Here is a 15,017-nt window from a genome sequence, read left to right on the forward strand (position 1 = left end):
CTGAAGTTACTTTAACACATCTGAGAACACAGATTGAATGCAGACATTTTCATGTTTCTAATACTGGAAATTAACAGCGGAAATAACATTTGATAGACTTCAAATTTCCCTCTCATGATCAGAATTATTGCGTTGTTATTAGATTTACAAAAGAATCTCCCAGACCAGGGAGTGTTTAAAGTATCTCACTGCTTATAGTCAGTGGTAGGGCTGAAAGTGATGTTTGAATACAGACAGGGGCAGACTGGCCATCTGTGTGTTCTGGAGAATCACAGAACGGCCGGTACTCCAAGACGCCACGCAGTCATCGTCAGTTTTTTTTTTTTTCATGTTGATCTACTGTTTCATACTCCAGACCGGTAGGTGGCCACAATGCGTCTTTAAATTGGATGCCAGCCGGCAGCCGCCCGTGCCCACCAGCAGTGACGGACTGGTAATCTGGAATTGCAGCAGATGCCGGAGCCCTCGTGGGGCGTTTGGGCCGGCCGACTAATCAGAGAGCGGCATAAAAGTCGCAGGCAAATGGCCCCAGAAGCATATTTGTCTGCCCTCTTTGAAAGGTCAATAATGTTCTTATGCTTAATGACAACCAAATTTCTCCAATTGTTTCACACCAAGTTTAACTGCAATCTGATCAGAATTTATATGCCACATACAAGTCTCACAGTCATGGTTACCCTCTACAGGCACAAACTTTTACATCAGTCTGCGTTGTTTTGTAGCGAAATGTCTTATTCAGATTTTCAAATATGTGCATGGTTTGAAATAAAACAAATCTACCTGCAATTTTTTATCTGATTATTTGTTTGCAAAAGTTAAAATGAAGCAATGCCTTCTGGGAATTTCAAGACTGAATCGAGTAGACCGCATCTGCGTGGTTGTTGGAAGTTGGAGATTGGAAGTTAGAAGTTGACTGCGATTAAGCTAGCAAAAACAATGAACCAAGGCATCAAGCGACACAAGGGGGGAGCGGAAGAAAAGAGAGAGAAATCTAAGAGAGCGCTGTTGGCTGAAAAATGCTGCAAACTGACTGATTTGTTTTTAAAATCACGTGCAGTTTCAGCTAACACTAGCGCTAATACTGCTAGCACTAATTTTAGCAACACAGCTGAGCCAGCACACCAGGGAGAAAGACAGGACAGTGAGGAATACTCGCCAGGGGAAATGAGCAAGAGGAGGATTAAGAGGTAGACATGGATAAAGAATGATGGTTTTATTATGGAGCGGCTGGCTGATGATTTATGAATTAGTTTTATGCATTGGGGTTGTGCATTGATATGTCCATGTTCTGGTGCAGTTAAATCTATCTATCTCGGTATCAAAGGTGTGTGTGCACGCCGTGCGTCAAAAGTTCTCTTTCAATTATGCTAAATATGGTTCATCCCAAAGTATTTCTATCATTGACATGGGCAATTCATATTATCCCTGATGTGTACTCTGCATATCTTGTTCAGTTTGGGCATATTTAATCTGATCTAGGTGTTCAAATGGAGCATATTCATTCTGTTTGGTCTCTACTGGAGACCAATGGTAATCCCAATATTAGGCTCCATGTGAATGCAGCTAGAACAACTAGATGCCAAATGCAAAGATGGAGCCTATTCAGTCCAATGAAAACTACTCAGCCTGTACATAAACCAAAAATGTTTTCTAGCTCCCAGGTTTACTTCAGGAAAGTTTTGGAAATGTTACACCCATTGCAAGAGCGTAAGAAATGAGAAATCATGGCGGTGGATGTTAAGGTGTTTTTATTACAGAAGTTCAGCTGTTGAAATCATGCCGCCTACATTGACCTCCTCACAGTTAGCATCTCAGCTATCACCAACAGAGAAGAGGTTATAATTCCAAGAGCACACCAGAGCACACTGTAATCAGTAAGTCATACACACTTAGTGAGTCAACAAATTTCAACGGCTTACACGCGTGATTGTTTTCACAGCAAACCATTTAAAATCCCAACACACCTTAAACTTTCTCTGACTGACGGGGATTCAACCTGGCTAACGTTAACAAGTAATGGGGGAAGCAAACACATGAATAACAACATCAAATAAAGGGAAAAAAGAAAGCTAGTCAGCCCAAGAGCAATATATTTTGTCGCTTCCAGCTCACTTGCCAGAGCCGACTAGACAGAGTAAACTACTTTCCTTCACCCCCACAGATGTATCTGGCTTTGGTGTCCTCCCTGCATGCCAGCATGGAGCGAGCTGTGCACCTGCCTCACTCCACCAGTCTGAACTAAACATCCAAAACATGTGTTCCTAGGCCTCTATCCTGCAAACTCCACTAGATGGTGCATCGCCCCTTTTTTCTGAAACCACCATAGATCAAAAATGGATAATAGAAAGAGTCGGAGAGGTGTCCAAAAATGGAAGCAAGGCTGAGTGGCACCGTCGTATCCAGGTGTAATCCATAATTTCAATGATATCTTGATACAACTCTTCATCCTTTGACTTTGCTGACTGTCTCTGCAATGTGTTTTGCTCAGGTGCAGAGCAGTGTGAATATTTCTGCCCTCTCATGGCCTCAATCACACAATGCAGTTATAAGAAATGACATTTTAAACCAAGTGTACTACAAATGTGCATGTGTGTATGTATGTCTGGTGTCCACATGCTGTGGTTTCACATTAACTTCTCTCTGGTTAAAATGCTGCAGCTGCTCGAACAGTGCACTTCCTGTCTGAGATTAAGAGAAGTGCCCTGCAGCTGTGCCACTGTAATCAAACTGCACACATATCTATCTGTTAATCACTTATTTGAGTTCTCCTTTGAGAAATACCTGGAACACTAAAGAGAACTTTTAATTTGGATTAATAACACATGGTGTGTACATTAGATATATCAGGATGTGTCCTCCAAAATAAAAGCCACACGTTGTGCAGCTGCTGGTTCAGAGCAGCCTAGTGTATTTTGTTTTGTTTTACTTCAAGTATTGATGCTAACAGGAAGGTCACAGCATTACTGTTAAAGCTCTGTTCTTAACAAATACTCAAATGAGCAGGGGTCAGAGGTGAAAGCATCCTTATGAAGAAAAAAGCTGATTGACTGCTGTGGTTTGTTTCTTCCCGGAGGTACAGTCAGTCTTTCATCTCTGATGGAACCACAATAGAAACAGTTAATGAATGTTAGCAGATGCCGGCAGCTGATTTTCATCAGCAGGTTCAAAGGATCCACACGAGGCTATAAACACATGTGATCCTGATTCTCTAATTCATTTTCTATATTCCTGCACACTGTTAAACCTCTTCAGTGAGCATTAAGGAGAACTGCCTCACATATCACTGTTGAAGAAACTAGTACCCACAGCTCTTCAGTCACATCCAGCTGCTTGACTTCACGTCCTGGCTGTGTGGATGTGTTCGCTCCTCCATGTGTAATTCCTCACTTTCCTCCTTTTGTTTTCTGTTTTCTTGGCTGCTTCCTGTTAAAATTCACTGCTGCAGTGACCTGAGAACTGATTTTACACTTAAAATGTCTTTGTCTTAATAAAGAAACCAGGACATTGTGTAGTATTATTATTATTATGATTTATTTAAGTTATGTATTTTACATTTATTTTGTGTTTGCTGCAGACATAAACTTGATCAATCACAACAGATTGGAAGTGTTATGTGGCTTCTAAAGTTGTTCTACTCTGGTCTAGTGCCGTTTTCATGGTTGCATATAGTTTAATAGTAATACATCCAGTGGCAGAAGGTGCAGTAACAGCAGAAATAACAGTATTTGTACTGTTAAGAGTCTCAGAGTATAACTTAGTGTGTAGTCACCAGATTATTTTCAGAGGAAATGCTTCCACCCTGTGGGGAAATGTGGAGCTGCTGATTTATTGTGATCAACACTGCTTGTCCTTTGTACTCATCACAGATACATGAGTTGATTTATTTCAGATAATCAGTAAGATGTACTACTTATTGATCATAAAATTAATGAACAAAACACTGATTACTGTATTATGGTAAAAGTAGGTTGAGTACTGAGAGCACTTACGAAGAAGAGTAAGAATAGTAGCAGTAAAGTATTTCATGTTTTTAGGCTTCATTATTCTCTCACTTTTACCACAAAGAGAAAGCAACTTGTTTGTTCAGTGAAGCTTCACTTCCTGTTTGTTTTAATGGATTTGAGAGTTCAGTCTGGTGACTTACTGAGGTCAATAAAGTAGAAAACAAAATCTCTTAGCTGCTGAATTAGGGTCATCGTCCTGCTGTTTTGTTGTAAATTGTGATCGTTTGTATAAAAAGTTAATAATCAAACACAATAAGGATAAAAACACACTGACAGTCTGATCCTGTTCCCTCTTCTCATCTCATCTTCCTCTCATATTACACTGCAATTAGTCACTGGTAAAACCTGAAAAAGCGAAACTTTCTCTCAGTTCATGTCAGAACAATCAGCTTTTATATTCTAAACATTAAATTAACTTTACACATGAAAAAAAACCAAACACATTTTATGGCATAATGTTTATTAATACAAACTGTACACCGTGTGGAAACTGATCCCATCATGTCATTAACACGGTAGAAAACAAACATCCGGCAATTTTCTGGCAAATTAAAATCAGAATGATCTAATGTCATCACTGACCAGTTATCTTTGTGTGTTTAATCATTTCTTTTCAACTCGTATTCATTTTATTGTACTCTGTGGATAAAAGTTCTTCATCCTGAAGATCAAATCAGGCACTTGATAAAAACAACAAATAATCTTAAAAAAAACCATGAAAGAATTATGAAATAACATCTCTTATACATCGGCTACCATCAGTTATACTACATAAATGAACTAGATGAGCTTAATTCCCAGAAAACCCTTTTTATACTTTTACATGTTTTTAAAGATAATGATCAAACAATGATCGAGACAGAGTACCAAAAGCTCTTTTTTTAAAAACAAATCTCAGCATCGTAAAGCATGTGAGAATGCACAACGAGCATTATTCCTGGGAAAACATGTTAAAAACAGCATGTCATCATAGAAGTGTCAGCAGATTGTTCTTATAACCAAATCATCACTTTCACTTCCCACAAAAGCAAATGTTCCTGTGATCTGAAACATCAGCAGGATGGACCCGAATGTGATTCAGCAGCAAGACGTGAAGGTTTGTGTGATGAGATGAATACAATGTAATAAAATCGCTCCTTCTCCTGGTCGCTCTGCAACTTTGATCATTCCCCTTAAGAGTGGAACAATGTCAAATTTGAACCGAATTGTCCTTTAATTTCAACCACTGGAGACATGATTTATTTGAAGGCAAACATGTATATCTTGGCACATAGAGTCCTTGGATTTTATCTTTATCTTGTTCACCAACTGAAGACAGAGAGAAGCTTTAATGACCTCTACAAAGAAAATTACTATTAAAATGATTTTTCAAAAGGCATATAGTGTTTTTGTTTTCTCTTGGATATACTTTTTTGTCAATGTTTTGTTCACTAATCTTAGAGCCCTGGAAATATAACACCGTTTGTATTCTAATATAATTGGAATTAAACATCTATTTATATGTAAAAAAAAAAAAAAAGATCACTTTCTGTTTTCCATAATTGTGAATTCACCCCAAACTAAAAATAACAATTTTGAATATGTCAATTTCATACATTAATACATTTATCATGTTGTAACGCTGAAAAGTCCTCAGTCATTTGCTCCTTTGGGCTCATGGCACTTGCAGCTGTGCATAAATTGAAAATAAATAAAATATTGTTCGGTGAAATATTGATTATTTTAATCATTTACATTTTTTCACAAGTATATTTTTTTGGTCTTTGGCTTTTTTTGATAGAACAGCTGAAGACATGACAGGAAACAGGGTGAGAAAGGGGGAGTGACACGCAGCACCAGTGCAGGCCAGGATTCCAGCCCAGGGCCGCTGCAGCAGGGAAAAAGCCTCTGTACATTGGGGCGCTCTCCACACTGGCGCCCCGTTCCTTTAGATTTTTTTGTGTTTTCTGAGCAACAGACCTTTTGGAGTCTAGGTTTTATATTAAAATAAATTATATTTCAGTAACTTGTAGTAGTTCAGTTGTAGTTTTAGCTCAGTAAAAATTAGAACAAAACATATGTAATGATTAATCTAGTTGTGCCTTAAGAGGCTCCTGATCATTTGGCTGAGTGCCCTGACTGTCAGCAGTTCAGCGTCTTTCTTTTCATTCTATACGGAAAACAGAAATTTGGTTAAAATCCAACACCAAACATTTTGCTCTCTGTCCCAAGGTGCCACTGGGCAAGACTTAAAAAAGCGTAAAAAGCAGCTGGAAAAAGATAAACGTTTTCTGTTTTTACAGGATGAATAAAGGTAGCTGCACTGTCGTGAGAGCAGCACGGAGGTTTTTGATTATCAGTTTCAGAATATGTAGAACTTCCTGCAAAAAACTTTTTTTGAGATCAGATATTGAAAAAGGACATAGCAACAGCTTTTCTCAGAAATATGTGACTGTGAAATTCTTATCCACTAGTCAGGAAGCACTTATCATTTTTCTTCAGTTTCAATGACATCTCAGCTTACGAAACATGTCTGTCACTCAGATGGCACCATGTTTGGCTGCAGCAGGTAAAGTGAAGCGTAAAAATACATAAAGAATAAAAAGGATGCTGCCTGGTGGCTCGGGTGGATCTGGGGGAAACAGGAAAAGCTTCACTTTCATGCAAACTAGTTCCAATATTCTGCAAAGAGTCAGCGGCCGAAATAAGCGGGAAAATGATGGGGTCATTATAACCAGATAAATGCCATCTTGTTTTTCTCATTGTCATCACAACCTTTTGTGAACCTTCTGTGAGGTTTATTATACTCTGAACTTTGTGCAACTTCTGCTTTCATTTCCCAATTATCAGTGATTGTTCAGTGCAAGTAAATAAAACTTGAACCTGACAGTTTCAGTTGTTGGTTCAGTCAGAGTGAAGAGACAGAGCCACTTTGAGGCAGCCCAGCTCTTTGTCCTGGCTACCCAGGACGCCCTGCACACGGTAGTTCCCGTTAGTCAGCCAGTAGGGCAGATCCATGTCGGGCAGGTTGAAGTCGGACTTAGGCAGAGCGTACGAGCCCTGAGAAGACACACAGGGGATCTCAAAGATCAGAGGCACTCTGATGATATAGTTCCTGTAATTATTGGTAAAAAGAATGAAAACAGACGTTCATCTATCTGAAAAGTAAAAAGACTCACAGCTTTGAAGGGGCAGCGACAGGGCAAGCCGTAGGTGTGCAGTGGTTCAGGACAGTCCTGACCCGGAGGGATCAGCTGGTTCAGGACATCACAGGCGTCTTTATAGTGACAGCTGCCCAGCTCGTCCAGACAGGGAACCTTCACCCAGAAACCTGCCACCTCCTTCTCCAGGGTCACGTTCAGCTGAGGAGCAGTGAAAGAGGAAGAGGGGGCAACAATGTTTGAAGGTCTTTGATAGCTCCTCTGAGATTCAAATTATTTTAAAAAAGAGAGATTTAAAAAAAAAATAAAAATTGCAGAAGAAAACAACTGGCTGAGACCCTGTACAATACTCCATTATTTTGTCATTTAGTTTCCACTGCAAAAAAAGAGGTGAGGAGCATCCAAATACTTTAAATACATGAATGTTGTGTCTAATCAGAGTTAATAAAGACAAATGAATAAATATATTTCTCATATATCAAATCAATGTTTGTAAATGGATTCATTTCAAAAGTCTGTAAACACACACAGTGACTCACTGCAGTGTATTATCAGATGATATCAAACAGTTAGAAGTCCTTCTGAACAGATCTGACATCACTCAGACACAGCTGATTGTTTACAGTAGTAATCTTCACTCCAGTACATTATATAAGAAGATTTTCCCAAATGTTGACTCACTTAGTTCAGCTTTGAAGCAAACAAACATGTTAGCTGCTCATTCTGTGCCGAGTAGTACCATGAAACTTGGACTTATGCATGACATTATGTCTCTCTTCTCTTCTCAGATAACTTCTCGATCACTACGATAACTGCAATGTATTGTATTCTGAAATTGCCGTAAAATTCACAGACTGCAGCTGATACAATGCCTGCCGTCAGGAGATTTTACTGCTCGTCTTTATAGCCTATATCTGTTGTTTGTTAACTTCCTACAGTATGATCCTGATCGCTGTTGGACATCCTGTGGCAGGGACCTGCGAAAAGGTGACCAGACCTTAATTAATATGGATTATTCTCATGTAACAAAACTGCAAGTACAAGTAACTTGAAATTAAGTCATCCTCATTCACTAGTAGAACCTGTGCCAGTTAATAAGTGTAAAACTAAAGGTGAATTAGTGATGAGCGAAACCTCAAGAGTCTAACCCGGCTTATAAACCTACTACTGCTCAGTCCTGAAATAGACAACCAGGATCTGAGGTCATCGCTGAGGGAAAGAAGGGGGAATTCTCAGATCTGAAAACAACAAGGGGCATTCTGCAAACACTTTATTGTCAGATATAAGTGGAGTATTAAATACATGTAATGAGTCTTAATTAATAGGATAGCAACATAAATACTTTGACTAATTAGAGAACTGTTTTCAGGCTCATATAAGTCAAGAAGGGCACCAAAAAAAAGACATAAAGCCCTTCATTCACTGTAATCAGTTTTCAGCCAGTCAGTTTTGTTTTTTTTTTTATTAAAAAAAATCCAATAACAAAACATCAACAATTAAAATCCTCTTCCTCTTGAACTGATCTCAGCTCTGTTTGTGGCACAGAGTCTGATTTGCTCACATGAAGCTCACAGGGTCAGCAGCAGATCCAGACATGCCTATTTCTGCTTCACACAACAACAAGCTGCTCACTCCACACAGGCAAGACATAATCAACACACTGCTGATTACAACTCTGTTTGGCTCAGATACCCTTATCTGCGATGGAGGAATACCAGTGACTTAATGATTACTACAGCAGCTGCAGACATTTCTGCCTTTTCCCAGTATCCCCACTGGGGCTGCCCGATAAATCGAATTTTCATCATCATCGCGATATGAACATGTGCGATCAACACATCGCAAAAGACTGCCTGACACACTATGAATAAGAAAAATCATTGTGTTTACATGCACCATGCATGCACCTTGAGCATGCCAACATACAAGGGCCAATCAGATGAAGCCCCAGCTAGCCGTTAGCTACCCTGACAGTATGTCATAATGTAAAATAGTCAAGTGACTTGGTGGAGATGTTAATACTTTATATGCACTCACCGACAAGGGAGCGCTGAGCTCGACAGATGTGGATCCAGAGGCCGAGGCCGTCAGGTCTCCTGGGATGGCGATGGGATCTGGAGACACGGTCAGAGTCTTCAGCACAGCTGGAGCATCTGGCTGCCCACAGTTCTTCCAGTCAAAACCAAAAAACTGTCCATGACACAAACAACAGGGTCGACTCTTGTTTTATTAATTTTGCAGTAGTTTAAAATAGAAAAAAAAATGAGTTCTAGCAAATTATTCAAATAAGGCATTCCACGTTTGAAAAGGAGTAAAAAGATGTCAACAGACTTTATTATTGAAAAATAAAACAAAACTATTCAATCCGTTTCCATGATAATCATCTTATTAAACAACAACAGATTTGACAGAAACAAAAACATTCAAACAACCACAGAGCAAACCAGTCAGATTTCAACTAACAAATCACACAAGTCCTTCTCATATCTCATTGTTAAAGAGCCTTTTAAGTTTGGTAAATCTCATGAAATCTTGTTACGTTGATATATAGTGAAGATAGATATCTATTGTTTTGTCCCTGTGTTTTTTCTGTCAGTGTGTTTCGTCTAACAGAGATGTTTTCTCTGTCTCCTGCACAGAGCCTAAGTATGAAAATTAGCTTAAAGTGAACTCTGGCACCGCTCAGAGCCCAACAACTGTTTCTGTCAAACACACAAACAAAAAAACAAAAAAACAAAAAAAATGATTAAACATGCAGAATTTGATAACACAAACCAGCATTTACACACTCTACATATTTTACATTACTGTGCCAACTCCTATCCAAGTCCCATCAGTGTATTTCACACATTTGAATATGTTCCTTCAGACAACCTTCTTGTCTGTGCTTGGTTCATTTCCATAGCATATGAAAATCCACCTGCAAGGACTTGAAACACGAGTGAACACAATCAGCATGGGCCTTTTGTAAATAACTTCTCTTTAATGTCGCTTTTAAATAAAATATGTAGCCTATCTTTGTGTTTATCTGAACTTATGTCTATATAAATTCTATCTGAATAAAAGTTACTAGTATTATGGATCTTTTTTTGTTTTTGTTTTTGTTCTTGTTTTCCTGAACATTTCTAGCAGCCTATTCCACGGAATGCTGAAAAATTAAAAAAAACAAACAGTTAAGACAATTTTCAATGTGAGAAATGACAAAACAACAAAAAAAAAAGTGAATTTCCCCTTTTATCAACAAACGTTTGACAGCTTTTCTTCATAAACTACTTAATTATCTTTGGAAAAACAACAAATAAATCCAAAAAAAAAAAAAAACAGAAACCAAAGCACCAGGAAATGTTCACCATGAGATCTCAACTTCTCTTTTTTGGCGAGGTTTTCAAACTTTTGCACTGAAGACAAAACTTTATCAGCTCGACTTAAATAACTACAATTAAATTCATTCAACGTTTGAATTAGATATCTTTATTTAATCTAAGTTTATCTTATCTAACAGTCACTGAAAGGCTTTGAGATGAGATTAACTTCAATTAAAGATAACTGTTAGGTGATGTCATCATTTGGAAACAGTCACTTCAGGTTCAAGTTACAGTTTAAAGGACATATGAACAGATCGGTGCAGTAATATATCAGTGTTATATTATTAGTAAGTAACATCAGCAGTACCGGACTCACCTGAGCCTTGGTGACTCTCTTCAGTCCGGACGAGCTGCTGCAGTTCACCTGAGTTAAAACTGCCACCAGGCACACAGTCACCGTCACAGCTGTTAGGTTATCCATCGTTTTGTCTCAGAGTGAAGATTTAAACACAACCCGGAGGAGAGTCGAACCTCTGTGAACACTCTGAGCCGTAAACTGAGAGAAAACTGACCCTGCAGAAGTCTATCGGTCCGCTGCTGGAATCACTTCCGTGTTTACTTGCGCAATGACCCACGCTGTCACATGACGTTGCGACCACATCACGTGACTTGGGCCTCAGCGTTTCCACAGTTTCTGTCTGGAAATAAAAGTTTAGTTGTTTTTTTTTTTACTGTTAGCCTTCGTGCAGAATGAATTGATGAAGGACTTTTTTATTTTGAACTAACTTATATATCCCTACCCATTTCTCACTCCTCAATCTTTAACCCTAAACATCATGAGAGACTGGACCCTACACTCTTCCAGTAGTGGGTGAAAAATAACCAGCATATCAGATTTAATGCCATTTTTGTCAGTTATGTAATTTATTTTATATATATATTTGTTGTTGTGTTATGTTGTTGAAACATATCAAATATTTATTGTAGAGTAAACGTGGTCTGAAATAAAAATATTACTGACAGCCACAGTTGATAAGAATCAAAGGTTCTCGAGAGTCCATAGGAAATGATTGCAGGTCATTCTCCACTTATGGAAACTTGGGTTAGAATTACAAAAACTAAAATGTCTTAAAATGTATAAGATAAGTCAAAAATTGAAATGGCGTATATGCATCTAAGGGTTAACTCTTATAATATTTTAAAAATTCTCATATTTATATGTCATATTTTAACTTATATACAAACAACTACCACCCAATTGAATACATACATAACAATCTCAGTTTATTTACAATCCAAATATCCTCCCAGTGTTACAAAATAAATAAGAACACTCCTAACACAAGCTTTCCTCCTTCATGTACCTGCCAAAAATATCTGTTTATCTCTATATTCTAATCACTAGGGATAGATTGTTTCCCCTCTCCTAAAAAACTGTATTTAACTGTACAGAACAGAGGAACATTGGAATGAAGTATTTAGAGGATGTCCTGTGACTCTGGCACCGTTTGGCGATGCCTTGGTCTGCTCAGTCGTCCTCCAGGATCCACACACTTTACATATATTATGTAATTTGCATCAGATCAGATTCACTTGAATCTAAGATCTAAGAACAAGGATATCTTTCACTATACAGATTGTAAAGCCCAAGCAATGTTATTGTGATTTTGGCTATATGAATAAAATGTATTTATGATTGTCTATGTCTTGTCTATGATAACTTAACTAAATAGCCACGTCATTTTGAAGTGGTTGAGAATCATCTGTAATTACAAGTTAATGCCAATAGATGTCGGTGTAATACAGCTATTTTGACACACACGCACACCACACACACACAAACACACACACACACACACACACACACACACACACACACACACACACACACACACACACACAATGTCCACAGAGCTCAGTGTCAAACACTGACCTTTGCAGCTGATCTGAGATCTCTGCAGAGAGAATCGAACAAAAATGTTTTCTTTAACTGAATCTACATTTAAATACAGTTCAAGTAATCATACTAGGCAAATAATGATTACTATTATAAAGATAATGATAGTATTAGTACTATTACAGTCTGGTTGTTATTTTAAGATTTTAAGACTGTTTGTTCTTGGATAACAACACAGCAATAAGAGAGCATTGAAAAGGCATTCAGTCTGCACATAAAAATCAATAAGATACAAGGACAATAAAAAGATAATTGAACTGTTTTCATTTAAATATGCGTATATTAATGACTGTGATTATGTTATTCCCTATTTTCAATCGCTGACGTTGAATGCAACGCCGGTATCCAAATGTCGGACTCTCCCGACAACACTTGAACGCAACCCGACTGAAAGTGACAAAAAATCTCTCCTGTGTGATTTTATATAATGATGTTGTTGCTCAGGTGGAGATTTGGAGCGAAATTTGATTAAAACATACGATTAAGTATTTAAATTCTGGGAGAACATTTGCAAAAATGGTTCAGTCGGACTGCCCGCAGCCCTGAGGCAGGAGGAAGAGGAGGGAGGAGGGGTTCAGGGGGAGCCAGATGATGCTGTCAGTGAAAGGAGGAGGAGCAGCAGCAGCAGCAGCAGCAGCGCACTGACCTCCTCTCCATCATCCCATGTGCCTGAAAGAAGACGAGAAAATGGTATCGGAACTAGACATGTGCTGCTAGAACGCAACCGTTGTGTAGTTTCTGTTAAATAACCGTGGAAGAAGACAGAAGTGGGACTATTTTATCACTCTTCTCCTGGAAAAATGCTCCCCTGCTCAGCATCCGCGCAGATGGAGGGATGTGAGGGGGAGAGGGACGCGCACATGCAAACAGAGGTAAACCGATAAAACGCGTAAAACAGCCCAAATGTTTGCTCCCAATCTGCTTTATTCTGCATGTAGAGCTTTCTGAAGGTGTCCTAAAGAATGCGTTCACTCTCTCCGGCTCAATAGGGGTTTTTGCAGACTGATTTTGAGCCGGTAAGATTCGCCGGCCGGCTTCTCCAGGAGGTTATTGTAGACATGAAAGAGCCGGACCCCTCCCTAAATGTGTCGCTCCTCTCGCCATTTAAGGAGAGGAGAGCAGAAATTACAATTTATATTATATCAGTGGTAGATTGTGCTGGTTTGATAATGAAATTTAATGAATTTTTTAAAAAGAAAATAAATTAGATTCTTCTGTAGAGAGAAATGTGCTGACAGTGTTAATTCATCCCTTTCACATACACAGAGGGGAAAAAGCCTCGCCTCAGGTTTCATCTGATATTTAGCAGAAATGTGTCGTCTCAATAAACCTTCATTAGTCCAACTGCCTCCAATCTGCTGTTGGATGGATGGTTTTACCCCAAACATCCCAATATCAGTAGTTAGCACAGTGGGAATTCAACTCACAACTCCTCCCAGTGATAGTGCTTTGCTTTGTCCATGTAATTACCCAAGGAATTGAACGCACCACCCTTGTTAGTGGCCATGTCTCCATCCTTTGAGCTACAAGGACAACATCAAAGCCTTAAACCTGCAGTCTGTAATACCTTGCTTCATTCCTGTAGTTAAACAGGGAGTTGAACCCTCCACCCTCACGCGTTTCATAATGCCTTACCCCTGCCTTACTCTACTAGTTTAGTTGGCAACAAATCTAAACCAATGTCATCTCGTTCTTGCTGTGTGGTCACTGGGAATGTATCCCCCCATCAAACTGCGTTAATGCCTTGCTCTGCCCATTGACCTCTAAACAGAAACTGATACCTTTGCTCCTATGTTTGCATTACATTGGGAATGGAGTTGGCGAGTTAATGCCTCGCCTCATCCATCGTCCTACAAAGAGGAGAATAAAACAAGCAGCCCTGCCTTGCTCTAGCTTGTGCCTGTATCTTGCTACTGAGATATTGGGAATTGAACCCCCAACCATTGGAGCCTGTATATAAAGAAATGGACGCCCTTGTTGCCCGACCCTTTTAAAGTCTTGCTCCAGTCACTGAGTATCATAAAGTAAGATAAAAGTCAGACTGTTCAAAAACTTCAAATCCCAGAAGGCTTTGCTAGCACCTCTGTGGCTGACATAAGTTTTGGTTCAAACAAATAGTCTACAACATGAAATTTGTGTACCGAAAGGTACTTTTTGTGTTTTTTGGTATCACATTTGAAGTTCAGATGTCAGTACAGATTTATTTAGAAGATGTACAATAGCACTGAAACTATAACTTAACTGTTACTTAATCGCTCAAAAGTGATGAATGTTTTGAATGGCTCTTTTTCAAGAAGTGATTTTCCCGTTCATTCACTCCAGTGATGCTGCAGAAAATCCTTATATAGAGAGTTTTAAGCCTGGACATCATGCCAGGATTCCACGAGATGAATCGTGATCATGAAACATTTGATTTGGAGCCATAAGAAGTAATAATTGGAAACAGAAATTAAGATTAAAGATAAAGATAATAGTAATTGTTTTAAAATATACAAAAAGATTGCGGATGATTCCTTTCCAATGATTTCCAATTTACAAACACTAATCCATGTTTTTGGACACTCTTCATAATTTCTGCGAAAAATAAATAAACAATTGCTGCGCGTCAGAA

The 15,017-nt window shown here is 38.7% G+C and overlaps 2 protein-coding genes across 3 annotated transcripts in view; one reads left to right on the top strand and one right to left on the bottom strand.

Moving 5' to 3' along the window:
• Positions 1–4,447: 4,447 nt before the first annotated feature.
• gm2a (ganglioside GM2 activator) lies at positions 4,448–11,068 on the bottom strand. The gene is made up of 4 exons (XM_030397146.1): positions 10,826–11,068; positions 9,182–9,334; positions 7,163–7,345; positions 4,448–7,043 (listed from the first exon to the last, which is right to left on the bottom strand). The coding sequence occupies exons 1-4, from the start codon at positions 10,928–10,930 to the stop codon at positions 6,888–6,890; spliced, it is 597 nt and encodes a 198-aa protein (XP_030253006.1). The 5' UTR covers positions 10,931–11,068; the 3' UTR covers positions 4,448–6,887.
• Positions 11,069–12,801: 1,733 nt separating this feature from the next.
• shtn3 (shootin 3) overlaps positions 12,802–15,017 on the top strand; it is a 39,835-nt gene continuing 37,619 nt past the window's right edge. Inside the window, exon 1 of one of the 2 annotated variants that reach the window (XM_030397070.1) lies at positions 12,802–13,278. In XM_030397070.1, coding sequence (XP_030252930.1) covers positions 13,207–13,278 — 72 coding nt within the window. In that variant the 5' untranslated portion in view covers positions 12,802–13,206. The remainder of the gene's footprint in view (positions 13,279–15,017) is intronic. The other variant, XM_030397069.1, reaches the window with a different exon arrangement.

The sequence above is a fragment of the Sparus aurata genome, chromosome 18, assembly GCF_900880675.1.
Source record: "Sparus aurata chromosome 18, fSpaAur1.1, whole genome shotgun sequence".
NCBI lineage: Eukaryota > Metazoa > Chordata > Actinopteri > Spariformes > Sparidae > Sparus > Sparus aurata.

Bases quoted from the DNA above. Each gene is read 5' to 3' on its own strand.
- gm2a (XM_030397146.1), bottom strand. From the start codon at position 10,930: ATGGATAACCTAACAGCTGTGACGGTGACTGTGTGCCTGGTGGCAGTT. The intron at 9,335-10,825 runs GTGAGTCCGGTA...TGTCATGGACAG, and splicing joins AGAGAGTCACCAAGGCTCAG to TTTTTTGGTTTTGACTGGAA. The intron at 7,044-7,162 runs GTGAGTCTTTTT...GTGTCTTCTCAG, and splicing joins GTCGCTGCCCCTTCAAAGCT to GGCTCGTACGCTCTGCCTAA.